This window comes from Dipodomys ordii, unplaced genomic scaffold, assembly GCF_000151885.1.
Source record: "Dipodomys ordii isolate 6190 unplaced genomic scaffold, Dord_2.0 Scaffold23, whole genome shotgun sequence".
NCBI classification, from domain to species: domain Eukaryota; kingdom Metazoa; phylum Chordata; class Mammalia; order Rodentia; family Heteromyidae; genus Dipodomys; species Dipodomys ordii.
Window position 1 is genome coordinate 12,318,244 of NW_012267239.1, and position 27,924 is coordinate 12,346,167.

Genomic DNA, 27,924 nt, shown 5'->3' on the forward strand with positions numbered 1-27,924 from the left:
CCTCCCCTCCTCCCCTCTGCCCTCCCCTCTCCTCCCCTCTCCTCCCTTCCTCCCCTCACCTCCTCCCTTCCTCCCCTCTCCTCCTCTCTGTCCTCCCCTCCTCCCTTATCTCTCTCCCATCACTTACTTTCTCCACAAATCCTGTGTTTCTTTCCGTGCCTTTCCCTACCACGTTCTGTTTCTTTCCCCTCCCTTTGCTAAGCCCTTCCTCCTCGTTTTCCTCTGCGCTCCTATAGGTGGGGAAGGCGCTTGCCCCGTTTCCCATCGGCCCATCGGGAGTTCTCCCCCACTGAAATCTCTCCTCCCCCTTCTGCCCGAGGAGGGGGTGCCAGGCGTGAGCTGAGGACAGCCTCTGGGAGCAGGAGGGGCTAGAAGGGCGTGAGGCCAGCAGACACACAGGCTGCATCTAGAACAATATTAGACCCAAAAGCGGCCCCAGGGCTTTGTGCTTCTTGCTCCCCCTACCCCACCATCTCCAACCTAATTCCCCAAGAGAAATTTCCAGAATTGGCCAGCGGGACTCAGCCTCTGCACTCCTGCTCGCCATGGGTACCCCCAGCTTGCCTGGAAGTTCTGCCGGCCCAACGCTCTGCCCTGTGGTTGGCCTCTGCCCTTTCTCCACTCTCACCTGGCCTAACCCTGTTATATGTCCGTGTCTCTGCCAGCCTCCGTCCCGAGGCTGTGGCCTCCTCTTCTGCTTCCAACCTGATGCCTCTGTGCCTTGCGCTTGGCCTCTTTTGCATGCAGCGCTGTGGCACGCGGTGAATCTGTGCCTAAACCTACGGTGCATTTGTTGTAGAGATCGCCCACGGTGGAAGAGGAAGAGGAGGAAGAGCCGGAAAGGCAGCCGGACCCGCTGCACCAGATCATTCTCCACTTCAGCCGCAGCGCGCTCACAGAGAGGAGGTCAGCCCGGATCCGCGGCCGCCCTCCTGAACGGGCCGGGGTGGGGGGCGGGCTGTGAGCCCACGGTGGCCGGCAGCACAGGGAGCCTCAGGAGGAGCTGCTCCCAGCCAAGACCCTCGCGTCACGTCGCCGGGCAGCCTCGGAAGACGAAGCAGCCCGGAGTTACATCTTACTCCTGAGCTCCATACAAGCCAGCGCTGATTCAGATCCCAGAGTTCTCTGTAAGGGGGGAGGGGGAGTTGTCTAATTAGCTCACTAGTGCCTATAACTTGAGAGTCACATGGCTTGTGGTCTTTCCTGTGGGATTCAAGAGGCAGCCTCTAACGACTTCCTTCCTTCTCTTCAGCAAACTGGAAGAGGACCCTTTGTATACCTCCTACTCCAGCATGATGGCCAAGGTACACGGGGTGTCTGCGCATTGTCCCTCTGTCTCCCTAGGCCTAAGGCTCCCAGCACACGGAGATATCGCCTGGACCAGTCCGCTGCGCCACCAGGCGCCCGAGAGAGGGTCCCGCGGGAGCCAAGCCCCGTCGGTCGCAGCCGCACGGCCGCTGCGTGGGAGCCGGACACCTCCCTGCTCTCCCTACCCCCATGTACCCCAGAACTTTATTTGCTGTGGGGCGTCAGGCTGCGTCCCACTGACTATGAATCTTGGTGTTCCTCTCTTCCTTCTTAGCCCCTTGATAACTGTACAGATGGCATTTGAACTAGAATGTTGTCATAGAGTGATCAGAATGTTCCTGGCTTTGCAGAGTCCTGAGGTCCCAGGGTAAATTATAGCTTGTCACCCATCTGTGCCAAGTAGAACAAAGTTGTATTTATTAGCAGTCTCGGTTTGGTTGTTTTTCTGCTCCTGCCCCTGCTCCATGGAAATCCAGAGCTGTCAGAGCGGAGAGGATGAAGACGAAGAGGAAGACAAGGAAAAAACATTTGAGGTAAGTTTTCATAAAGATCACACACAAGGCTGCCTGCAGGCCAACCAGCAGCAGCTTCGTGCTGGCCGGCCGGGTGAGGCTCCGCCGCTGTGTCTGAGTGTCTGCCGCCGTCTCACGGCCCAGCCGGGCACCGGAAGCGGTGCCCACCCGCGAGCATGGCTGACCGCGTGACACGACTTCCCGGAGCTGTGAAAGAACAAACCTAAGCAGCCAAAAATGACACATCAGAGCCATGCGCTGGATTTTGCACTACTGTTCTGTAAATGCAAATGGCTACTACTTTTCATTTGAAATCCACGGGGGCCTGAAGGTAACATATTTCAGGATCCTCATAGTCTGTAATTTGCAGAGCACCCAACAGACTGCAGCAGATGCAAACGAACAGAGCCATGTGACGGAGCATGTTCACGCTCCAGTAGCCCAGCGCCAGGAAGTGTGTGTTTCCAGAGGGTGGAACATTCTAGAGGAGGGGTGCTGTTAATGTTCAGGCACATTTGTGCAGATTGGCTCTTGAGCGTCTCTTCTGCATGACAGGACACTGAAAATACACACTTTTGTTTGTTTGCTTACTTTTTTGAGACAGAACCTCAGTACGTATCTTGGGCAGGTCTTGAACTTGAGATGTTTCTATTTAGTACTAAAGTTGCAGGAGTTTGCCACCATAAGTGAGCTGAAGCACGCACGTTTTCCTGTGGTCATAGTGTCAGAGGAGGAGGAAGACACTATGTTACCTCAGTACAAAAAGTGGAAGATCTGTCTTTGGTTTGTGAGCGAGTATGAGTCAGGTGCTTGGAAAGCTGTCTGTAAGCGTCAGGGTTGCTTATCTGACACGGTGGATGTGGTCCATAGTCCACTAAGACTCTCAGCTCCCCTGAGCATGGAGAATCGCTTTCAGGGGAATGGGAACGGGGACCGAGGTAGACGGGGAAGCAATAGAGGGTGAGGGACAGGACGTTCTCTGTGTTTTTCCCCCCTAGGAGAAAGAGATGGAGAAACAGAAAACCCTCTATCAACAGGCTCGGCTGCATGAACGTGGGGCTGCCGAGATGGTTCTACAGATGATCAGTGCCAGCAAAGGTGAGTTCCCCACTTCCTGGACAAGCCCGGCAGACCACCAGAGCCGTCACACGAGGAGAAAGCACTGTTACCATGTCCTGGTAAAGCTGGTAGCCTGGCTTCGTTGGCGTCCTCCGTGACCGCACTGTACCTTCGCCCGGCAGGTGAGATGAGCCCTATGGTGGTGGAGACGCTGAAGCTGGGGATCGCCATTCTCAACGGCGGCAACACGGGCGTGCAGCAGGTGAGGGGACGCCCGGGCGGGGTGCGGCCATCCTGGGCGGAGCGCGGCCGTCCTGGGCGGAGTGCGGCCGTCCCAGGCTGGCCTGTCCTGGGCGGAGCGTGGCCATTCCGGAGCGTGGCCGTCCTAGGCTGGCCCGTCCCCGCCTGGCAGTTCCAAGCATTAAGGAGGAGTCGCCGGGGGCAGCAGAGGGCTGCCATTGTGCTTAGCGGCCAGTCCTGTCCGAGCACAGATGATTATAACCAGGGCTGGGAGTTTATAGGCAGATGTGCATTTGATGACAAGGTTTTACCCAGGGATAAAAGAAGTAAATGTTTCCTTTTGTTGCCAGTAGCTGATTTCATGCAGAAATACATGTACTGTGGAGTTGTGCCCAAGCCCTAGGGTTGGGTGTTTCTCAGGCCTGTTCTAGTTTGCTGCCTCATAAGGAATCTCGTCCCCACATGGGGGGGGGTTGGAACCCCCACACGCATCCCCATTCAGTGAGGCGTGAGCAGATTGTTGACCTGCCAGGCTGGTGGTGGGCTGATGCTGTGGCCTTGCAGTGCGGCGGCACTGAATGCCACAAACAGAACCCTGCCGCCATGCCGCCGCCATGCTAGCAAGCCTCAGCCGGTGACAGTGCAGACCGCCAAGTGCCTGAAGTCTGAATCGGGAGCGCTCCCAGCAGACAGGCGTGGAGCATCCAGGCACGCAGAAGAGTGACGGTTCAGACAGACATTTACACAGTCACATCCAGGCAGGGAGGAGCTCCACTTCCACAGCCGCCATCTCACGCATCACCTCTCCCGCCTTTAACACTTACCAAACAGATTGCTTACTAAGAAATGCTGTTTTCGGGCTCAGAATGTGGCTTAGTGGTAGAGTGCTTGCCTAGCATGCATGAAATCCTAGAAATCCTAGGTTCAATTCCTCAGTACCACCTAAACAGGAAAAGCCAGGAGTAGCACTGTGGCCCAAGGGGTATAGTACTCGACTTGAACAAAGGAATCTCAGGGACAGTGCCCAGGCCAAGTTCAAGCCCCAGGACTGGAAAAAGTAAATCAAACAAAAACAAAAATAAGGGGCTGGGAAGGTGGCTCAGTGGTAGAGTGCTTCCCTTGTATGCATGAGGCCCTGAGTTCGATTCCTCAGCACCACATAAGCAGAAAAATAAAAAGCCGGAAGTGGCTCTGTGGCTCAAGTGGTAGAGCGCTAGCCTTGAGCTGAAGAGCTGAGGGACAGCGCCCAGACCCAGAGTTCAGGCCCCATGACTGGACCCCCCAAAAAATAAAATAACAAAAATAATTGCCATTTTCTTAGTGATTCCTCTTCGCTCAATCCCCCACCCTCTGTCAGCTGACTACTTCACAGGGCCTTTAAAAAAACCATCCGTTAGCAAACATGTCTGGCTACGTCTGGAAACCTCTGCCTTCCCATTAGCAGAGAGAGCATAACGTCTCTTGTGAAAAAACATTCTCAGCTTTTAATTGGGTCCCTGGGTTTGGGGTCGGTAAGCAGAGTGTGTGTCTGGGTTTGGGGTCGGTAAGCAGAGTGTGTGTCTGGGTTTGGGGTCGGTAAGCAGAGTGTGTGTCTGAGATTCACAAGCTTGGTGCTTGGTGTGACTCCTGTTTGCCACTTTCCCACTGGAATTAAAGAGGGCCGGCAGCATCGTTCTCATTGCTTTTTCTTGATTTAAAATGTCTCTCCTTTGCAGAAAATGCTAGATTATCTAAAGGAGAAAAAAGATGCTGGATTCTTTCAGAGCCTTTCTGGTCTTATGCAGTCCTGCAGGTAAATATGGGGAAATACTCAGCATTTTCTGGAAGTTTCATTACTCGAGAAGGGGGTAGAATGCAGTGGGCAGGATTACCTGCAAGCCCCCCTCTTTTGGAGAGGAGGGCGGTGGGCACCGTGTGAGTTAGCAGTGTGTTCAAGCAGCGTTTGGCAGGGAGAAATCTCCACGAGCTGTTCTCTTTAATTACCTTCCTTTCTGGTCAGGTTGTCTTCCTGGGAGGCTGAGTGAGTTCCTCAAACTTTTCTCCAAGCGTGGACACCCACGAAAGCCAAAACCAAAGAACAGGAATGCTAGGGCACCCCACTGTGGGCAGCCATACTGCCGTCATCTGTTTGTAACGATTCTTTGCATGGAGTGTGTTTGGGTGGGTATATATACCCATCTGTCTGTTTTTTGGTTTTGGGTTGTTTCTTTTTGTCGGTCGTGGGGCCTGAACTTTGGTCCTGGGTGCCGTCCCTCCGCTCTTCAGCGCAAGGCAAGCGCTCTACCACTTTGTACCACTTCCCGCTTTTCTGCTTATGTGGTACTGAGGAATCGAACCCAGGGCCTCAGGCATGCAAGGCAAGCGCTCTACCACTGAGCCACCTTCCCAGCCCCCCGTATGTCCTTTTCAATGGGGTAAATTCAGAACGGAAACATTTTGACATGGACTAGAAGACAAAGCATTTAACTATCCCTTCACATTACCTGGTTGTGTTAGTCACCCCTCACGGCTGAACCACTGACAAATACGTAACCGCCACACTGCTCCTCTGAGAAGTGAGCTAGCAGCCTTTCTAAGAAAAGAGTCAACTTACTCTTGAAAACTCATTCTAAAAGAAAGCAAAGTTGTTTAGCTCATTGCCTCCGTGGACTATGATAAGTATTTATCATATTAGATATTTAAAGTAGAACATAATGTCTTCCATGTGAGCGTCTGGAAGATGAGCATGCCTTTCTTTCTGCAGACTTCAGGGTCCTGCGAACCTTATTTGACTGCACAAATAGTGTTCCCTGGGGCCACAAAGAGCATGTCTGGGCTATGGCCTGGCTCTTACTCTCAGCTCCCACAGCCTGTTAGTTTATGACTTCTCTCAGGAGAAGAGGATGTGATCTTATCGGTCTGACGCTGTGGGAGGGACAGCCCATGTGTACTCAGAGGTAAAGCCGGGCCATCATTCCGCATTGCTCACAAAATGCTCCACTGAATCCCTGAGCGCTCTCCCTGCCTTCCACAGTACTTAATGTTGCTAAGTTTGTTTCTAATTCTCATGTAATGATGGCGTGGAAAGGAAGGTGACAGGCACTTAGTGGCCAGCTGGCATCTCACCGTCATTTTAAGATGTCTTAATGGGTTTTGATTATTACAAGAGTAATACACATTTGTAAAATACTTAGGCAGTGGAAAAATTAAAACACTGGACATGGGTGTTTAGGGATTGGAATTAGGATCAGAACTGTGCTGCACAGATTCGGAATCAAAACTGCGCCTTCAAAGCAACGTTCTCGCTCAGTAGTCGGACAGACACAGAAGGCTGGCGCTGTGCTGAGCAACCCTGTCACAGCAGCACACAGCGGAGAGCAGCACACAGCGGCACAACTTCTCTTCTGCTGTTTAAAATTTACCTCCATGACAGACGATCTGTAACTCCCCAAAAGAGAAGAAGGGGTGCCGTGTCTTTCTTGTCTGCCGTCTCCCTCTGCGCACTGCTGGGAGGAAGGCTAGGCCTTTGCTATCTTACTGAACCCAGGGGCCCTGGCGGGAGGCGATCCGCACGCCGCTCTCCCTGGCATGCTTGATGGTGCCCTAGGGCTTCCTGGTGACCGGGATCTGGCTGTGGCTGTAACCAGAAAGGTAGGAGGAAGTGGAGTGGAGAGGAAGCCAGCTCACCAGGTTCAGGCACAACATGGGTAAAAACTTACTCTTGACGTAACGGCACCCCAACAGTGAGGAACCATGACCGTCCAAGGGTGTGGCTCTAAGTCTGGAAACTACAGCTAACGTGATCTCTGAGAAAGCAGAGGTCTGAAGGTAGAGCCGAGCATCACCCCAACCCTTGCAGTGAGCTTCCCCACGCAATCGTGGGGGAAGGGCCAACGCTGGACGCGCAGAGGCCTAGGGGTGGTTTCTTGCGGCAGGGCCTCACTGTGAGCCTAGGTTGACCTCGAACTCTCCTCCTGCCGTACCTCCTGGGTGCTAGGGTCACAGGCATGTGCCTCAGACTAGCCAACTACGGTATTTTAAACTTCAATGCTTGATAAAAAGTCAAGGAACTGTTAAAACTTTCAGCACTGCTGTGTGTTAGCAATTCAAGAAAATAATAGCACCGCATCTTCTTAGTCAACGGATGCTTCGGCATTAGAAACCCATTTTCCAGTCTGCGTAGCCCTGAACCTTGTTTTCTTTTGTCTGTTAAAAGCGTCCTTGATTTGAATGCATTTGAGAGACAGAACAAAGCCGAAGGCCTGGGGATGGTTACGGAAGAAGGAACACGTAAGTCATGAACGAGACCAAGGCCGTCCTCTTCCTGATTAGAATCCGTTAACCCTTTCTGGCTAGAGCCTCTGGTCGTGGCTTCCAGCCTGCGAAGCCCGCGCCATTTCATCCAAATGTGTGCCGCACTGTCATGACAAAGCCAGCATGCAGGCTGGACGGGCTCACAGGCCAGCTGTGACCCGATCAGACCCGAGGTACTGATGTTCTCCTTACTCTGTCTTCTTTTTTCTTTTATCACAGTTATTGTTCGTGAACGTGGTAAGTTGGAGTTTCTGGCCTGAGTCCCCCCCCCCCTCCCGCTGTGTGTAAATCCTGAGAGACTGGATTTATGCCCTTCATCGGGGACCATGTCCCTGCCATCTTGGACTTGCAGGTTGCACATGGAGTGTATTTAACCTCCTCAGTTTGATGCTTGATTTAAAAAGTGTCTTCCCTCTGTAAAGCATGGGTTATGGACTGTGAACCGTTTGCAACCACTGCCATATTGTCATTATAAATGCGTCTTGGGGCTAAATAATTTACTTTTGCTGGGCTCTGTGGTCTGTCACTTCAGCTCTAGGTTAATAGAGCTTTTCACCATTCACCCAAAGTTCCTTTTCCAAAGCATCCACACGCTTCTCCTTGGCTGCTTTCATTAGAAGGTGCTCACTGGACTGTTCTATTTTCAAGGTGAAAAGGTTCTTCAGAATGATGAGTTTACACGAGACCTCTTTAGATTCCTGCAGTTGCTTTGTGAAGGCCACAACAGCGGTGAGTTGGCTCTTTGTTGAGGGAGACAGCATTCAGATAAACGCAGTGGCCATTCCTGGGAGACCGCATTCAGATAACGCAGTGGTCATTCCTGGGCGACAGCATTCGGATGCACAGTGGTCATTCCTTTTAGGATGCCCATTCCACACCCAGGGACAGAAGTTAGCACACTCATCAATAGGAGCCCTCACTGTGTGGCTGTTATTGAGTGCCACCAAGGCTAACTCCTCCCAGAACCTCCGTCCTCTTCGTCTGGCCTCTTTGAGGTTCATGAAGTTCCACGTTGGGTGTCGCAGGGTAGGAGGGCTCTGAGTACAGCTCTGGCCTGAAGGTCTGTCAGGCCCCAGGGATGGCGTCTGTCAGACCTGGCACAGCGTGAGCTCCTCTGAGCGGAGCTGAAAGGCGGGCCCGGCTCCCTGGGGTTACGGGTGCGCCACGGGCCTGGGCTCTGACCAGCACTGCACTCTCAGACTTTCAGAACTTCCTGCGGACTCAGATGGGGAACACCACCACTGTAAACATCATCATCAGCACTGTGGACTACCTTCTGCGTCTGCAGGTGAGGGGGAGCCCTGGGCAGAGGCTCCACACTTCCAAAGGTCAGGAAGGCCAGGACACACATCTTCTAGATCTTTCCTGAGGCTGCACCCCGTGAACCCATCATCAGCTGAAATTGCATCTAATGCACTTAGCCTGCAGAACATCACAGCTAAGGGCCAGGAGTGCTGCAGAGCTGGGCTGTCCACCCTGGCAGTGGTGCAGTGGTGCAGCGGCTGGCCGCCGAGGCTCGGCCCACGCGCGGCATCCTGAGAGAGGGCCGCCGCTCGCACTGACACCAGCAGACCAAGGCCCGCAGCTCCGGGTGCCGCTCCAGCGGGCTCCTGTTGTTTTTACACTGTTAGTAAGTTGAAAATGTGTAAGGGAGACCTGACACCGGAGTTCATGCGGCCACACCCCAGTAAGAAAGGCACTACAGTCCATGCCTACATACTGAATGGATCCGTGTGCCATCACGTGAGATGTGTGGAGAGAGGGTTAAATGCACAGCTCTCCAGAGCAGGCCCAGCCAGTGTCCTGGAGCGGTAAGGAAACTTGCAAAGAGAGTAATTCTCCTAGGAGGAAGAATTGTACAGCATGCTGAGGTAAGACCAGTTTTCAGTGTTGAGAAGTCATTTTGTGTAGTCATTTGGGTGAAAGTGCAACTATGCTGCTGTAGGAAAGGGCTGCTTCTCCTGGCTGGTTCCTGGCCTCGCTTTGCCACTCACTGGGCACAGGACCCACCGGTGGGCCTTTTCTCTGTTCCAGTTTTCCCATCCATAAACTAGGTAGGACATGCCCCAAACAGAAGTGGTGAAGATGAAGAGAGGAGCACTTTAAAAGCTAGCTGTTATTTTGTTGCTATTATTACAGTTCTTTGGCTAAGAATCATTATAATCTTCAATGTAGTTTATTCATTTAGAAAAATATCTCAGACCTGGCGCTGGTGGCTCATACCTGTAATCCTTGGTAATCAGGAGGCTTGAGAACTGAGGGTTGCAGTTCAAAGCCAGCCCAGGCAGAAAAGTCCCTGTGAGACTAACTAACCAACTAACCCCCAAAACAGAAAAAAACCCATCACCTATGGTGGTCTCCACATGCCAAGGGCCGCGCTCTGGCCAGCGGGTTCTTCCCTGCAGAGAAGCATCTGTGCTTGGAAGATGATGGGTTTGACGGCCTGTGTTCCTCACAGCGTCCATGGCTCCTGTCACGGCAGAGAAGTCAGACGTGTCGGATTCCCTCTGCCTGCTCTCACCCTGAGTTCTACTCCCAGATTGGCATCAGCAGTACTTAGCGCCTCTCGTTTGCTTTTAGGAATCAATCAGTGATTTCTACTGGTACTACTCAGGGAAGAACGTCATTGATGAATCAGGGCAGCACAATTTTTCTAAAGCTCTGGCGGTCACCAAGCAGATTTTCAATTCTCTTACGGAATACATCCAGGTATGTGGTAATGCGTGTGGACTGAAAACAAAGGACAGTTCTAAATTCCCCGCAGAGTTCCTGGCTGAACACAGTGGGCTGCGCTCACCCCCAACGGGACAACGCTTCTTGCCCAGAAACGGGAGCCAGCCTGCATCCAGCCAGCCCTGCGTGTGTGGCCTTAGCTTCCAGTCCCCCGCGGCTCCTGCTGGGGTGCTGTCACGCTTTGCTCACATTCAGCTAGTTACGTCTTGCTTTCCATCCTAGCTTCTCATAGAGAGAAAACTTCATATTCCACTTGAATTTTTTCTCAATGTCTAGAGCAGTGTGGACACGTTAATACAATGATGAAATGGAAGGGTAGTGATGCTTAGTAGAAGTTAAAAAGCAGAATCTAAGGCCAGGCACTGCAGTGCACGCTTGTAACGCAGCACTGGAGGGGCTGAGGCCAGGTCACGCTTGAGCCATCTCCAAACAAAGCAGCAACAAGCCTGCAGGGGAGCCCGGGGGAGGGCTCTCCCCCTCTCTCTCCCCCCTGCTCAGCACTCAGCCTGCTGGGAAATGTGTAGAGGAGGTGCAGTCAAGCCAGTATCTGTGCCGTGGCTCTCAGGGGGACAAGATTCTGAAGGCAGAACTAACATTTGTCTTTGACTGTCATAATCAGGAGACTCATGAATAAATTTTCATTCATGTATTCACTGAACAAAACACTTAGCTGTCCTCTCCTGCGATTAATGGAGGAAAACCAGTATATATGACCTCTATCCTTAGAAGAGCTTTTAGTGTAATCGAGAGAATACATATACATGAAGAAAACTACTTGAAAAAAGATGATCATACCTGATGTAAAATAATTACTTATGCCATGCTTACGAAGCATCCCTGTGGTGGCTGGGGGCGTGGCTCGGTGGAGAAGCACTTGCTTGGTATGCCCATCATCTGAGTTTGATCCTGACATTGGGAGGCCAAGCAGGAGGATCGTGCGCACTAGGCCAGCTTGGCTGTATAGTGAAACCTGTCTCAGGAAATAAGTGTTTAAAGTTTAAAAAGAAAAAAAACACAGGTTTGACACTTCCAAGGAAAAGAACTTGCGTATGCGCCCCGGACGGGTCTCTGTGGGACCGTGAGCCGTGAGGAGCGCAGACAGGAAGCACGTAGTAGCCCTGTCTTTGGGGAAAGTGGCGACAGACTGTCTGTGGCTTCATGAGACACGATACCAACAATGACACCAATCTGGCTAAAACAGAAGAGCCAGGAAAGTGGATAAACAGTTGATCCTTGTTCTTGTACATTTTCATATCCTTCCAAATGAGCCTTCTGTAAACTAAGAGTCTTAGGGTTTTTGGTGGCTCTTTCTATAGATTCTGTGAGCGCTAAAATCTGTTCTATGAAAAGCATTAGGTTTTCATCTTCAATAAATGCCTATGTGATGAGCCAGTTGGCTCACTCAGACCCTATTTGCTCCTTAGAACAAACACACTCTAAAAAGGAGTGTTTTGAGGGGGATTGTAAGGATGGGCACTGGAAACTGGAACAAGACTGCCCCCAGGTCTCAGGGCAGAGTGTTTTGAGGGGGATTGTAAGGATGGGCACTGGAAACTGGAACAAGACTGCCCCCAGGTCTCAGGGCAGAGTGTTTTGAGGGGGATTGTAAGGATGGGCACTGGAAACTGGAACAAGACTGCCCCCAGGTCTCAGGAAAGATCTGAGGGGCACTGGCTGGGAGGAACCCTCCTAACCCGGGTCTCCTCTGGAGCATTTAACCAAAGCTGAGAAGCTCGGTCACTGCGCCTGCCAATTTCTTTTAAAGACCAATTTTGTTCCAAAATGATCTACTGGCTTCTAGGAGTCAGAAGCTGATGTACTTAAGCGGTGGTTTTAAAGCAAGCGTCGGTGGCCTGTGGGTGCAGGCAGCATCCTGCTTCTCGTGTCTTCCTGAGGAAGCCTGCCAGGGCTCTGTGGTAGGATCTGTGTCCTGTAGACACTTCTGATTAGGAAATAACGTGGAGATTGGCTAAGGGGCGGAGTAAAAGGAAGAGGGAAGGGGCGTTGATTCGGTAGTGATTTTCAAAAATGGAAAAGTTATTCCCATGGAAAATGAAAGCTAGCAATGAAGTTATCTCTGTGCGTGGCTTTTAGAAAAGATATCTAGGAGGTGACATGAAGCTGGGCAACGGGGTATGTGCACGGGAGGCTGAGACGGGAGGATCACCAGTGTGAGGCTGGTGTAGTTACATAGGTGGACGTGTGTGTGTGTGCGTGTGTGTGCGCGCACGTGTGTGCATGAGTGTGTGTGCGCGCGCGTGTGCGTGCGCGTGTGCGTGCGCGTGTGTGTGCGTGTGTGCGCGCGTGTGTGTGCACGTGTGTGTGCACGTGTGTGTGCGTGTGTGTGCGCGCGTGTGTGTATGCGCGTGCGTGTGTGTGTGCGTGTGTGTGCACGCGCGTGTGTGTGTGTGTGTGCGTGTGTAAAGGGGGGGGAATTATACCTGAAGTTTAGGTTAGTGATAAGAAAGTCCTAGAAGTGACGGAACAGCGGGGATTGCTGTGCAGATCCTGTGGTCACAGGGCGTAGCACCTCTGCGAATCTCTGCCTGCAAAGAACAGGGGCCTGCGCTCACGGGTGCACTCGGGCACTTCAGGTTACTTGGGAAAGGCTGGGGTGGGTGCGTCCACCATGGCCCCTAACTAGTTTGGATATTGTTCCTCGGCGTAGGACTTGATTCCAAGATCAACTTGAAGAACAGCGTCTCAGAGCCCGAGCTCGGTCCTCGTGCTCCATCCTGGGATTGGGAGCAGGACTAGGCGGGAAGCGCGGTGTGCACCGCGGTGTGCACGCAGCAGGACGCCCCTCTCCCTTTCTCCACAGGGTCCGTGTGTGGGGAACCAGCAGAGCCTGGCCCACAGCCGGCTGTGGGACGCCGTGGTGGGCTTCCTCCACGTGTTCGCCAACATGCAGATGAAGCTCTCTCAGGTACTGTGGCCTGCTCGCTGCGCCCCATGGGTGGGCGCTGGCCTCAGTGCCCTGTGGATGCACCTTCACCATCGGGCCGGGCGGCTGCACAGACTCGCAGGGGCAGGAGGGGTCCCGGGTGGGCTTCACCATCGGGCCAGGCGGCTGTGCAGACTCACCGGGGCAGGGGCAGGAGGGGTCCCGGGTGGGCTCTGCGCAAGCGTCGCTTCGTTGGGCCTCACCGCCTCAGTCCTCGCTTCCTGCCACACTGATCCTGTCCTTGCGGCTGTCTGGTGGGTCTGGAACCACTGTCCGTCCGCCCTGTCTGTGCTGTCAGACCTGGCATGCCTCTGTGATCCGTGTCCTCCCTCCCCTACTGTTGCCCATCTGCCCCCCTCCTCACCCTCCATCTCTCTGGCACCATGACTTGGAGTTGCTCAGAGCATTGTGAACACACACTCATAGCATGTGTGGCAGTGCTGTTGCTCCATGAACACACACATGTAGCGTGTGTGGCAGCGCTGTCGCTCCATGAACACACATGTAGCGTGTGTGGCAGCGCTGCAGAGCATTGCGAACACACACATGTAGCGTGTGTGGCAGCGCTGTCGCTCCATGAACACACACATGTAGCGTGTGTGGCAGCGCTGTCGCTCCATGAACACATACATGCAGCATGTGTGGCAGCGATGCAGAGCATTGCGAACACACACATGTAGCGTGTGTGGCAGCGCTGTCGCTCCATGCCAACACATGCAGGACCACGTCAAGCTGCTGAGAGCACGTGCACCGCAGCACGTGAAATAACGTGTCTGTAAAATGTTCACGCGGTCACGTCTGCCTCCTCCCTGCTGGACGGTGCTGTGCAGCCCTTCCCGTTTCCTGTTTGATCTGGCCTTGTGGGAGGGTGTGCGTGGCTCTGTGGCCCAGGGGCTCCCAGACGGTCTCCCCGCCTCCTCCCCGTGCCGCAGACGCCACTGCCCGTCCTGTGTCCCGTCCCGTCACTGTGAGATGTCCAGTGACAATGGGTGACTCTGAGGTTTCCTCTCAGCTGACAGTCCTTACTTCCATGGTATTTTCAAGGTAGTTTCAGCACTCAGCACAGCAGGGGAAGTCCCCAGGCCAGGGCTGTGACCTTTCTGAGCATCTGTAAAGGAAGTTTGACCCCAGATTATTCTTGCAAGCATCATTTCCTAACTTTAACTTCGCCCTCGGATCAGGTCTTCTGGACCGTGTCTTCCGTGTGTGGTGTAAGCACGAGCTAGCTTAGCAAGACCTTGCTGCACCGCTTAGATTAAAGCCAGACTACCACCGACTCCATCCATCTTTACCCTTGGGACACCTGCAGCACCCCGGTCCCCACCGGCTGGAATTAGCGTCATGTAGCCCAGAGAGAAGGGAATTTATTGATGACTATCGCCTTGTTGAGAGAAGGGAATTTATTGGTGACTTATGGTTGCCTTAACGTGATTACAGTACTATTCCTATAAATCTCACCAGTAAATCTCCAGTTCAGAAAATGACAACACAAGCTACTAAAGGCACTCGGACACTCTTTGGCGAAGCGGGTTGGTCGCTCGGCAGTTTCTGGACGGTGCTCAGTGTTACCCACCGTGGCACGAGGGGGGAGAAGAGGAGGGAGCGTGCTGGACGCGTCTCCAGGTGCTCCGGAGGCGGTGTCAGGCAGCTCCTCCCCGCGAGAAGGGAGCCCACCGCCGGCCTCAGCACGGCCCCTCTGGCCGGCCCGCACCGTGTGCACCACCCCGCGGGGGTCCACTAGCTCAGGGGGTCTCCTGTTTCTGTTCTAGGATTCCAGTCAGATCGAGCTGCTGAAGGAACTCTTGGATCTCCTTCAGGACATGGTGGTGATGCTTCTGTCCCTCCTGGAAGGTTGGGCTGTTTGGTATAACCAGGCATGCGCACAACTGTCATTGGTCCGAGCACTAGCCTTGCTCATCGTGCAAATTACTCTGCTGGCAAGTGGTAGATGCCATACCACCTTGGTTAAAATGCCAAAGTTTTGAAAGGAAAAATACTGAGTGAGGGGCACGTGGTCTGGTGGACAAAGCCTGAAACCAAGTCATTTTGTATCCGTGGGAAAGCCAGAATGAACTGGGGAAAATCTCCAAGCCTTGCCCCCCCCTTCTCCCCGTTGCTTCTGACGCCTCTGGCTGCCGCTGTGTATGCAGCCGTGTAGGTGGGCGCCCTCCTAGGAGTCCTGCAGGGTCCCCCGTGACCTCACGATGAAATCACCCCCCGGGCCAGCATCAAGGCCCAAGGGCGGCCCTCTCCTCCTCCGTCTCTTCTCCCTGGGCTCCTGGTGCCTAGACTTAGGGCCTACCACTCCACCCTCCCTATTTCCAAATCCTCATGGTCAGGACACAGCTGACTAATTTGGCACGTAGGCCTCTGAAAATAGCAACCCAGCCAGGTCCACGACAGCTTGGGTTTACTTGTGTGTTTGTGTGTCTTTTTGAACCTGTCTCACAGGGAATGTGGTAAATGGAACCATCGGCAAGCAGATGGTTGACACCCTGGTAGAATCATCTACCAACGTAGAAATGATCCTGAAATTCTTTGACATGTTCTTGAAACTTAAGGACTTAACCGGCTCCGACGCCTTCAAAGAATACGACCCAGATGGGAAAGGGATTATCTCCAAAAGAGAATTCCAGAAGGCCATGGAAGGGCAGAAGCAGTACGCACAGTCCGAGATTGACTTTCTCCTCTCCTGTGCCGAAGCGGATGAGAATGACCTGTTTAACTACGTTGACTTTGTGGACCGGTTCCATGAGCCGGCCAAGGACATAGGGTTCAACGTGGCAGTGCTGTTGACCAATCTGTCTGAACACATGCCCAATGACCCTCGCCTCAAGTGCTTGCTCGACCCCGCGGAAAGTGTGCTGAAATACTTCGAGCCCTACCTGGGGCGCATCGAGATCATGGGAGGGGCCAAGAAAATCGAGCGCGTGTATTTCGAGATCAGCGAGTCCAGCCGGACTCAGTGGGAAAAGCCTCAAGTGAAGGAATCCAAGCGGCAGTTCATCTTTGACGTCGTCAACGAAGGGGGGGAGCAAGAAAAGATGGAGCTGTTTGTGAGCTTCTGTGAGGACACCATCTTTGAGATGCAGCTGGCCTCTCAGATCTCTGAGTCCGACTCAGCCGACAGGCCGGAAGAGGAGGAGGAGGGGGAAGAGGAAGAGTCTTCCTGTGCGTTAGGCACGGAGGGTCAGGAGGAGGAGGACGGGTCCCTGGAGTGTGCCTCGGCGTTTGCCGTGGCCTGTGCCGCGGCCAAGAGAAGCGCGGCCGCCCTGCTGAGGAGGGCCACCCTGAGGAACCTGCGGAGGCAGTGCCGGAGCGTGAGGAAGATGGCGGCCCGGGAGCTGGCGCAGGCCTGCCTGGGCCTGGCCTCCGCGCTGTGCCTGGGGCTGCTCCGCGGGCTCCTCGCCCTCCTGGCGGGCCTCGCTCAGGCCCTCTGGAGCACGGTGTTCGGAGGGGGCCTGGTGGAAGGCGCGAGGAACATCCGAGTGACCAAGATCCTGGGAGACATGCCCGACCCGACCCAGTTTGGCATCCATGACGACGCCACCGAGGCCGAGCGGGCCGACGCGGGCGAGCTGCGTGCCGCCGCCGAGCCGGGCCACGCGGTGAAGGGCGGGAAGGGGGACGCAGACCTCATGCCAGACCTCTTTGGACTCCACCCAAACAAAGAAGGGCCCGCAGTGGGCTTAGGTGACCTGTCTGAAGTCATCGGCAAGGCCGAGCCGCCTACGCTGGAGAGCACCGTGCGGAGGAAGAGGAAAGCCCAGGTGAGCGCGGCGCGGGGCTGTCGCCGGGTCGCAGAGGGAGCCTTGCCCCCGCTGACCAGACGCAGGCCCGCTGTCAACGCCTGACCCTCACCCAGCTCTGGGTTCCTCAGGGGGTCTCACTAGGGGCTTCTCCGGTTTACCCGGGAGAGCGCCAGCGTGACCAGCCTGCTCCAGTCTTTCATAGAAGGTAGCTCTCATGACGCATGGGTTGATGCTGTGAACTGAATGCGCCAGAAGTCTTGAAGGTTTTGCTGACCTTGTGTGGCTCCCTGGATCCGTGGAGCCGGTCAGCCAGACAAAGTGAATAAGCAGCGATTCACACCTGTTGTGTGTTGGAGGATCTGAGTGGTTTCCTCTCTTGTAGCATTTGTGTCATTCTTGCAGCCAAGAAAGTAGAGAAGCAGGGAGAAATTAGGGCCCAAGACCACCTTTGTTCATTCCATTTCCATTCTCCATTAGGTCAGTATGCTAGGAAGGAGAGGTGCCAGGTAAGAGAGGCAGACAGGAAAGTCTACCTGGTACGGAGGGAGAGCCCCAGTCACCCCTTCCAGAGCGATTCATTTGTCCTACTGGCTTAGTCAGCCTGATTCAGGTAGACCCAGCCGGGGACTCGCTGTGCCAGGACATGGGGAGCCGGGGAGCCGTGGTTTTGCTCTGAACCCCCAGTGGGAAAAGGCCAGTGCCACCATGGTAAGTGGTGGACGTGGCTTCCTGCAGACAGACGGCTACGTGGTTCCTGGAAAGCCAAACCCTGAAGGGTGACAGGCACATGGGAGCCTGCTGTGACGCTCCAGGTAGAGGAAGTGGCCAGCGCAAAGGCCCTGCTGTACAAAGGACTTAGAATGTCCCGGAAAGGCCTAATTGAAAGCAGTTAAGTACTAAGAGCTGAAGATGGAGAGAAGGCCGGGATCCTGCAGGGAGCGCCGGCTTCGTTCTTGAGTGCAGGGCTGTTGGCCAGAGGACTGAAGACAGGGCTGGCGCTGTCAGTGAAAACGGCTCTGTGTGTGTCTGTGCCAGGTCTCTTACCCCACAGGGCCACGGGCCTCGGACAGGACTCTCTCATGGTCTGAGCCCACGTTTCCCGCTTATGTAGAGTAACGGAACCGTTGGGTTTCTCCAGCGTGAGAGCTTTGTCATGGCATGTCCAGACGGCCTGATGCGCGGCAGGACCCTCAGATCTGAGGTCCTGAGAGGCCGGAGCGCCAAGAGCAAGGGAGCTGGGCCCAGCGGCCATGAGGACCGCGGGCGGCGTGGCCCGCTGCAGGCCACACTGGTGCCGACGCCCTGACTGTTGTTTCTGTCCAGGTGGCGGCGGCGGCGAGAGCGGCACAGGCGGCAGACCTTAATGCGGAGTCTGAGAAGGCGGAGTAAGTGCGTGTGGCCTGGCAGCCAGAAAGCTTCCCTGTTGCTCATAAGAGCAGCAGACGTGTTTTCCCCTCAGTTCTGTGATGCACACATTCCGTGTATCTGAATGTTTGGGGGTGGGCTTCCTAGACCTTGAAACTAGTGCTCACTAGGCTGCTTCTCCACCACGGGAGCCATGCCTCCAGCCTTCTTTTCTGATTGGTTTTAAGATAGTGTCTTCCCTGCCTGAGCTGGCCTTGAACCACCATGCTTGTTTTCTGAGTGGCTGAGGGTTACAGGTGTGAGCCACTAGGGCCCCACGTTGAATTACTAACTAACTCTATAATCCTAGCAGTGTGTTCACTGTTGGGACAAATGAGTCATCAAGCATGTAGGCCCTGTGTCGTGGCCCATGCATGCCATCCAGCTACGCAGGAGTCAGGCGTCATAGCTCAAGGCCAGCCTGAGCAAAAGGAAAAGTCACACTGCCACCGATAATCCAGACACAGGAGACACACTTGCCCACCCGGCCGCGCAAGAGGTTTAAATACCGAGATTGTGGCCCACGCTAGCCCAGAAAACACAAGACCCTATCCCAAAAGTAACTAAAACACAAAGGGGTGAGGGTGTGGCTCTGGCGGCAGAGCATCTTGGTAATATCTACTCTGTATTGAATACTCATCATAGATCAGGCCCGTACAATATCTCATTTAATTCCTGCCACAATTTAGAAGAGTAGATGCTATTGCTAACTCTCAAGAAGATGAGAAAAGGAACAGCATTTCTGAAGAGGAAGAGAAAACTTGTTAAGCCCAGTTTCAGAGGCGGAGTATAAACTCGCAGGTCAGCACCGGCCCTCAACCGGAACAGCTGTCCTGAAGTTTACACCAGCGTCGGGCCGCTGTGGTCTCTGCCCTTGGGGACCAAGCGCCTCCTGCTTCACTTCCTACCACTTTCCTCCCCTTCTGAGTGGGTGTCTTGTCCCCACAGCATGGAAGACCGAGAAAAGGAGGACGAAGCCAAAGAGGAGGGCCAGGCTGAGGTCCTGTGGACAGCCGTCACCAAGAGGAAGCCGCACCGGCGGGGCCAGAAGGCCGAGAAGCCTGAGGCCTTCATGGCCAACTTCCTTAAAGGCCTGGACACCTACCAGACCAAACTGCTGGTGAGCGGCCGCCCAGCGCCTCCCCACGTGGCCGGGCAGAGCTGCGGGCTGGCTGCTGGTGTCATCCTCCTCCTTCAGTGTCTTCTCTCCCATCTGCCTGCTCCTCGTGCCGCCCTGCCCTTCTGCCCACAGTCCCACTGTGTCCCTTCCAGCCCCCACGTGTGATTGTGGGGGACGCCGGGGGCGGGCGGGGTGGGGGAGGCCTCAGCAGGCCCTGGTCTAAAAGTCCAGCAGCAGCCTGGTCACTCGAGACACAGAAGCCCCTGAGGTTGGGCTGTTCCCACACTGGTGCTCAAAGCAGTGCTGTGCACGAGCCAAACCTCCATACCTGCTCCCCTGGCCAGGACCCCTTCCCTGGCACCTTTTTGGGAGACTGGAACCTTCCCCAGCAGCTGCTCCCGTTCTCGGGTGCTGAATAGCACAGGAGGCTCCACCGTGGGGCTGTAACCTACAAGGGACGGGTCGGCTGCTTTCGGCCGTGCCGGGGGAGGGGATGTGGAGATCTTTCCAAGCAAGCGTTCTTCCAAGCAGAGCGATCATGAAAAAGTACCTCACAGTTGCTTGCGTGGTGGCGCTGTGTTTGGGCATCTGGTTCCTTTAGGGACAGTTGTGGGCAGGGGCAGAGTTCTAAGCAGTATTTAAAAATCACCATTTCTGGTCCCTTGCTCCCTGCGTTTGTGTCTGCCTTGGAGGGGTGTGGAAGGGCAGGTCCCTAACCAGAGCAGAGCTCCGACCACAGGGGGAGATGCTCCATTCCTCCCCCAGCCTCTCTCTGCCCTCCTTTCCTTTGCAGCATTATCTGGCCAGGAATTTCTACAACCTGAGGCTCCTTGCTCTGTTTGTGGCCTTCGCTATCAACTTCATCCTGCTTTTCTATAAGGTGATACTGCACTCAGGGGTTGCTTGCAATGTGGCTATACGCCAAGCCTGTTATTTATGGGAAACACATTAACAGAACTTATGCTCTTAATTACAGCCAAAATTCTAACATGGAAGGTGGTGTCTCAGGCATTCGACAGTAATGTTTAGTATTGCCCGAGACAGTGATGTTCGAAGGCATAACAAGTACACAGCCTCTAGCTATGGCTGGCAAGGGAGGCAAGTTAGATAATACTTCAACAGCAGAAGCTTGAGTTGTTACAGAATTCAGTCTTCAAATATTTATTGTGAACCTACTATGTGCTAGGCCCTACATTAGGAACTGTATTGCAAATGCAGCTCTCTTCCTGAGAGTCATTATAGTGAGCTCATACATGTGAACTATTTTCCTTTTTTTTTTTGTTGGTCGTGGGCCTGAACTCTGGACCTGGGCGCTGTCCCTCAGCTCTTCAGCTCCAGGCTAGCGCTCTACCACTTGAGCCACAGCGCCACTTCCATATATGTGAACTATTATGAAGAAAATTAACAGGCGTTGCGAAGATAAAGGCTTTGAACATTGGCAAATGAATCCTGCATTCTATAAGGCCATAATAATTGTTTATTTTTATTTAAGTAGTTGACAAAGGAGTTGGCATTTAACAAAACAGTTTATGAGTTCAATGCACCCCTTTCAACATTCGCACCCTCCTTCCCTCCCTCTTAATTTTGAAGGACATGCATTGAATTTTTCATTGCATTCTCTCCCTCTTCTCTTTGGAATGAGGCAAAGGTCTTAGGTGTGAGGCAGTGAACATGATCAAAGTATGTTGTGCACCCACATGAAAATGTCACAGAGAAGCCAGGTGTGGCACCTGGACAACGGAGGCTTCTGAGTTCAAGCCTAGCCCAAGTTATAAGGCCAGACCTGCTTCAAAAGAAAAAGGCCATCATGAAACCCATTGTTTTGTACACTATGTGCTACCAAAGAGTAGACTCGACATAACTTGTCACTGGCTTTTCTGTATCTGATCTCTTTCCTTTCCTACTTAAACCAACAATCTAATTTTTCTAAAGCGTTCTTACCCACACCAACCTTCCACTTGGTGAAACGATGGTTTTCTGTTGTCCAGAGAAGACAAATGGAAGGTCTCACTCAACGTGTTGCTAGGATTTGCGTGATGTATACTCAGTGGGCCACGGCTCCTTGTGCTGTTCTGAAGTGTGTGTGTCTTGGATCAGGTCACTGAAGAACCTTTAGAAGAGACAGAGGATGTGGCGAACCTGTGGAATTCCTTTAATGAGGAGGACGAGGAAGAAGCCGTGGTGTTCTTTGTCCTGCAGGAGAGCACCGGCTACATGGCGCCGGCCCTGGGAGCTCTGGCCGTGGTCCACACCGTCATCTCCCTCGTCTGTGTGGTGGGATATTACTGCCTGAAGGTGAGCAGCCTTGTGCTCTGAACCAGTCTGAGTCCTGGAGAGCAAAGTGTTTTCTTTAGCTTAGCCAGCCCCTTGTTCTCGAGTTCAGACTTGCGGTGTCATGGCTCTGGCATTACCTGGGCACCAGCCGAGCCTCAAGCCAGAATCGGCCAGATGCAGGTGTGACCCCTTCTGCACACGTCCCCATTCAGACATCTCTTGTTGGACGGATGGCATTACTGTCATCGGGCAGAATGAGAGATGAAGCTATTTGAGATTCTTCTCTGATCTTTGAAATACTAGGATTTCTTACAACCATTCAAGATGAGAAGAAGCCCCCCCATGTATAAAAGCCAATTTATCATTGTGGGACACATCGCCCAAACCTAGTGCTTTCAAGGATGCTCATTTTGTCTGATTCGGTGGAACACATGGCCCTGCAGGCAGTTCTGCTGTGTCTGAAGCCATCTGGGAGGTCACAACCCTGTCCATACACGCTGTTGGCCTGCCGCTAAAGTTGGGTATCAATAATTCTCCCACTCTCTGAGTGACTGCTGTCTCCCCACGTGAAGGTGCCTTTGGTGGTATTCAAAAGGGAGAAGGAGATTGCCCGGAAGCTGGAGTTTGACGGCCTGTACATCACTGAGCAGCCGTCGGAGGATGACATCAAGGGCCAGTGGGACCGCCTGGTGGTCAACACGCCGTAAGTGCTGCCCAGGGCCCCGGAACAAGAAAAGCCTTCCTCCGTGTCCAGTCCCCCTCCCTGGCCTTTCCAGTACAGCAGCCTACTACCTCTCAGACCGTGATACACTCCATACATGTACTAGAGGTTTAAAATAAGGCCATACTCTACCATGATCAAGATACTGAGCATATTTGGTTCGTACCAGAGAGTCCAGGTGGCATTATCTAAACTAGGTCTCCGTGCCTGAGTTACATGGAGTGTTTCTAGGACGTGACACCTAGCCAAATCTAGACATTCAGCCGAGCAGCTTCTCCAGAGCCCTCTGCATCACAAAAGTCCCGTGACGCCCTTCTCTGAAGTCTTTTCCTTAAGCAAGCGGCCTTCGGCCCCGCATGACACTGAGAGGCAGTAGAGGGGGCAGCTCTGGAAGCTGACAGGACCTGGTCAGTGTTGCAACTTTTAAAGGACTCTCAAAAAGCTCATGTCCTGGTGTACCTGCCTCACAAAGAACATACTGTATGTGTTCTGTCTTCAAGGGGGTTTGACCCCAGCTCTAGTCTGGACAGGAACGCAGCGTACTGAGCTCAGGGTAAGAGGCTGCCCCGAAGGGGCCTCCTGCAGAGCTGCAGTCAGCGTTCTTCAGCATCTCTTGTAGCTAGACGCGTACACTTAGGACAAAGCATGACCGAGTCTGAGGCGAATGCTGTGGACCTCTTACTTGAGTAAGGAAAGAGAAAAGAGCTCAGTGTGACAGAGGAGGCTTGGCTTGATTTGTTTTTAAATCCTAAATGTAAGGCATAATCCTAGCTACCCAGGAGACTGAGATCTGAGGGTCGTGGTTCAAAGCCAGCCCAGGCAGGAACATCTGTGAGACAAGAGTCTCCAATTAACCATCAGAAAACCAGGAGTGATGCTGTGGCTCAAGTGGTAGAGCACTAGACTTGAGCTGAAGAGCTGAGGGACAGCGCCCAGGCCCAGAGTTCAAGCCATGGCAGTGGCGGCATTTAGAGAGCAATCTGCCATCCTGCCAGGGAGGGTGGCCGTTGCTGCTCAGGGCTGCGCTCTTATGCGAGGCCCATGGGTGGAGGGAGGTGAGTCTGCACCTCATAACCAGGAGCTGGTGAGTCTGTGTATTGGTCATAGTTCTGTTTCAGAGTCAGAAAGGGGGACAGATCCAGAAGTACTGCAGTCTAGTCCCACGAGGCCTCCCAGGGAGGATTTGTCCCAGGTGACAGTTTTCCCTGATTCTCCTGAAGATGTCATATCTCTCTCAACTCTCATTAAGAAACTATTTGCATTGGAGCTGATAAAACCTACTGGCAAGCTGGGCACTAGTGGCTCACACCTTTAATCCTAGCTACACAGGAGGCTGAGATCTGAGGATCACGGTTCAAAGCTAGCCCGGGCAGGAAAGTCTGTGGGACTCTTATCTCCAATAGACCACTCAGAAAACCAAAAGTGGTGCTGTGGCTCAAGTGGTAGAGCGCTAGCCTTGAGCAGAAGAGATGAGGGACAGCGCCCAGGCCCAGAGTTCAAGCCCCATGACCAACAAAACAAAAACAAAAACCCACAGGCAGAGGAAACACCGTCTCTCCACCTGGAAGGCTAGGGATGGCATAGAACAAGACACCACCTCCACAAAAGAGAGTGAGATCTAACTCAGTCCTGAAGGCAGCAAGCACTGCTTGTTGGAGTGTACAAAGGAGAGTTGAACAGCACTCAGGTCAATAATATTCCTAAACAAATCAACTGAGCAGACTCGCAGAGACCACCCAGCTAGGAATCTTGTCTGTGCTCTGCCACATCCTGCATCTCACCCCTAGCAGGGTTAAGGACATTAAGACTCGCTGTAAAGCCGGGCGCTGGTGGCTCACGCCTGTAATCCCAGCTACTCAGGAGGCTGAGATAGGAGGATCATGGTTCAAAGCCAGCCTGGGCAGGAAAGTCCATGAGACTCTTATCTCTAATAAACCACTAGAAAACTGGAAGTGGCGCTGTGGCTCAAGCGGTAGAGCACTCACCTTGAGCTGAAGAGCTGAGGGACAGCGCCCAGGCCCAAAGTTCAAGCCCCACAACCAACCAAAAAAAAAAAGACTCGCTGTAAGTAATGTGCGTAGCTCTTGGATTTTGTCTGGTGCACACTGGGACAGGGTACAGTCTAAGAAACACATGATACAGGCAGGGGAGTATTCGTCAACCAAAAGAAATTAAGTTGTGTTATTTACAGAAAAATGTTAAATCATAGTAAGTGAAATAAGCCAGACTCAGAGAAACATTGCCTCTTTTCTCTCTATATGAGGAGCCTCGACCTAAAAACAAATTAGACTTGAGGTTAGGGAGACTGCAGGGAGGGGGCAGGAGAAGGCGACGGGAGTGTGCGATGATCCGAATATTGTTTCCATGCATGAAACGCCAATGTCTGTAAAGCAATTTAAAAAATGAAACATACTGGACTTCAGCAGTGTGCCTGGCAGGCCAGGAAGAGAGACTCGGAGAGGGTTTCTGACTGTCTGCCATCACAGTGCCTGGTTCCGAGCAAATGTTGGCTTCCCAGGCAGAGTGTGAAGCCTGAACCTCAGGCTGGGAGCCCTTCGGAGAGGACAGATGCTCGAGTTGGTTGGTTTCTTGCTGTGTTGCCTTGATGTTCAGAATGAAGAGGCAATTCTTTTTTTCCCTTTGCAGATCTTTCCCTAATAACTACTGGGACAAGTTTGTGAAGAGAAAGGTAAATTCCACAGTCACAGGAGCTGTAATGCATGCTTGAGTTCTCCATGCACAAGCACGTGTGATGTGCCGTGAGAGGTCACAGAACACGTCAGTGTCCAGCCCTTTCTCGTCCTCTCCTGTCTTGGAACACTTTGCCTTAGCCCTCCCTCTCCTGAGCATTAAACTTTTCCTCTCCTCCAAAAAGAGACCAGCTTTAAAAGCAGGTTTTTACATACTTGCCCTCGTCACTTCATTTTCCTCTGGCTTATTTTCTGTCTTCCGTAGCATGTGTTAACGCCCCCCCACCCCGTCTCCCACAAAGCCCAGGGGCAGCAGCGTCCCAGTGTTGGGAAGCTGTGGCAGGTGGCCCCAGCCCACCCTGTTGTCTCTTTGCTCTAGGTGATCAACAAGTATGGAGACCTCTATGGAGCAGAGCGAATTGCTGAACTCCTGGGTCTGGACAAAAACGCCCTGGACTTCAGCCCAGTGGAGGAGACCACAGCAGAGGCAGCATCTTTGGTCTCATGGTATACAGCTTGGGAGACGGGTCCCACGCGGCTAACTTAGGGCCACCATGTTTCCGTTCCTCTCCACCCGCAGGGAAAAGCTGCAAGTGTGTCTGAATTCTCAGGCTCTGCTCTGGCACCAATGTCTTGCCCAGGCCCTGGCGTCTTGGGAGAGGAAGGCTTTTAAGAATTTGAAGGCCAGTTTTTATGCTCAAAAGAGCTGAGAGAGACTAACATTTCCAAATGTGTGACTCAACCACTCTGTCTCTCTGGAGTACCTGAATAACTTGATAAGGTTCAGAGCTGTATTTAGGTTATTAAGCCTGAGAGAGAAACTTAATTTCTCTCTAATTAAGCACAACAAAATCTTGACCTTTACAAGTTACGAAATTATTTGTTCCCTCTTTAGGCTAAGTTCCATTGACATGAAGTACCACATCTGGAAACTGGGGGTTGTTTTTACTGACAATGTAAGTACTGTACTTGGAAAAACAAGATTCTTTTCTCTGGGGTTTGGGGTTGTCGTAGGGGACAAGCGTTGAGGATGCCCAGGGGCTCGGCTGAGCCGCAGGGTGCGTGGAGCCCTTCCCCCTGAAGACAGACTTCCTTGGGGGCCCAGGGTGCAGGCTAGCGGCCCAGCCGGGGAAGCCCAGGGTGCAGGCTAGCGGCCCAGCCGGGGAAGCCCAGGGTGCAGGCTAGCGGCCCAGCCAGGGAAGCCCAGGGTGCAGGCTAGCGGCCCAGCCGGGGAAGCCCAGGGTGCAGGCTAGCGGCCCAGCGGGGAAGCCCAGGGTGCAGGCTAGCGGCCCAGCCAGGGAAGCACTCTTCCCTGTGGCAGGCTAGCGGCCCAGCGGGGAAGCACTCTTCCCGGGGCAGCAGGCCTTGGGTGGCTCCCAGTGCCTCAGCACCTCCATCCCCTCAAATGAGGAATGATGGCAAATGAGCACATCCTACGCACGAGTGTCCATAGTGTTGCTACCTCTCTTCCATTTCTAGTCCTTTCTGTACCTTGCCTGGTATACAACCATGTCGGTCCTGGGCCACTACAACAACTTCTTCTTCGCTGCTCATCTGCTGGATATCGCCATGGGCTTCAAGACATTAAGGACAATCCTTTCATCTGTAACTCACAATGGCAAACAGGTACCAGGGTGACGTTGGCTGGGAACAGAATTGTAGGAAATGAGAGGTAGCACATGCTAGTGGATGTCGGGGACCGGTACGCTGTAGTGTACCAAATAGGTTTCTTGGACAAACACTTGAACCAAGAGCAACTGTTTCTACAGACTTGTCACTGGTTCCAGATATAACTAGAGTTGTGACGTAAGAGGCCTAAAACCTAAATTCAGACCTTCACATTCAGGTGAGCGAGGGGAGTAGGTAGGGAAGTGGAGAGCTCTCCATGGCTCTGAACTGCTGCTGGCAGTCAGGGAGTGGAAGGGTATGCTTAGAAGATTCCTAGGTCAGCCGGGCGCTGGTGGCTCACGCCTGTAATCCTAGCTACTCAGGAGGCTGAGATCTGAGGATCGCGGTTCAAAGCCAGCCCGGGCAGGAGAGACCGTGAGACTCCTACCTCCAAAAAACCACCAGAAAACCGGAAGGGGCGCTGTAGCTCAAGGGGTAGAACACTGCCTTGAGCTGAAGAGCTGAGGGACAGCGCCCAGGCCCAGAGTTCAAGCCCCACGACCGACAAAAAAAAAAAAAAAAAAAGATTCCTAGGTCATCCTGACACATGTCCCTGACAACTAATAAAGCAGGACACTGGTGGCACGCCGGTCATCCTAGCTACTCAGGAAGAGGCTGAGATCTGAGGATCTCATTTCTTAGACAGCCCAGCAGAAAAGTCTAGGAGATTCTCATCCCCAGGTAACTAACCAAAAGCCAGAAGTGACAGTGGTAGAGCACCAGCTTTGAGTGAAAAAGTCCAGTGAATGTATAAGGCTCTGAATGTAAGGAATGCTGCAGGAAAAACAACTGGGTGGAGATACATAGTTACTACATGTAATGTATCCATAGTGTAAAAACCACATACAGCAAGTATGTATCACAAATTGATTCTGGCCTTGTGTGAAGCCTGGATATTGATGAGCTGGAGGTAGCAATGACCTCGGCCATATTAAAACCATCTACGAGCTAGTCTACGAACTCAAGCTGCTTACCATTTCATTTCTCATTAGGCACGGTTAATTACGCATGAGGCATGTTCCCTCACTGCTCTAGGCCTTTGGTGGGAGGGGAAGAAGGACACAGACACACCAAGCTCATGCCAAGTCTCACCACTCCCCTGTAAGGTGTTCAGCTGCTATGCAGAGGAGGAAACTGAGGCTCAGAGAGGCCATGCCCCGGCCACACAGCAGAGGCGCAGCGAGGCCGCCCCCGGCCGCACAGCAG

At 53.2% G+C, this 27,924-nt stretch overlaps 1 protein-coding gene across 1 annotated transcript in view; it reads left to right on the forward strand.

Annotated features, from left to right (window-relative positions):
• The window catches only part of Ryr3 (ryanodine receptor 3), a 273,574-nt gene that overhangs the window by 235,730 nt on the left and 9,920 nt on the right, over positions 1–27,924 (forward strand). The window contains exons 75-97 of the mRNA XM_013014307.1: positions 800–906; positions 1,253–1,304; positions 1,785–1,841; positions 2,819–2,918; positions 3,062–3,141; positions 4,835–4,911; positions 7,315–7,388; positions 7,632–7,649; positions 8,061–8,141; positions 8,612–8,700; positions 9,993–10,121; positions 12,967–13,071; positions 14,859–14,940; positions 15,541–16,859; positions 18,165–18,226; positions 19,194–19,365; positions 20,159–20,245; positions 21,463–21,660; positions 22,212–22,342; positions 25,007–25,049; positions 25,430–25,557; positions 25,946–26,006; positions 26,530–26,676. Coding sequence (XP_012869761.1) covers positions 800–906; positions 1,253–1,304; positions 1,785–1,841; positions 2,819–2,918; positions 3,062–3,141; positions 4,835–4,911; positions 7,315–7,388; positions 7,632–7,649; positions 8,061–8,141; positions 8,612–8,700; positions 9,993–10,121; positions 12,967–13,071; positions 14,859–14,940; positions 15,541–16,859; positions 18,165–18,226; positions 19,194–19,365; positions 20,159–20,245; positions 21,463–21,660; positions 22,212–22,342; positions 25,007–25,049; positions 25,430–25,557; positions 25,946–26,006; positions 26,530–26,676 — 3,399 coding nt within the window. The remainder of the gene's footprint in view (positions 1–799; positions 907–1,252; positions 1,305–1,784; positions 1,842–2,818; positions 2,919–3,061; positions 3,142–4,834; positions 4,912–7,314; positions 7,389–7,631; positions 7,650–8,060; positions 8,142–8,611; positions 8,701–9,992; positions 10,122–12,966; positions 13,072–14,858; positions 14,941–15,540; positions 16,860–18,164; positions 18,227–19,193; positions 19,366–20,158; positions 20,246–21,462; positions 21,661–22,211; positions 22,343–25,006; positions 25,050–25,429; positions 25,558–25,945; positions 26,007–26,529; positions 26,677–27,924) is intronic.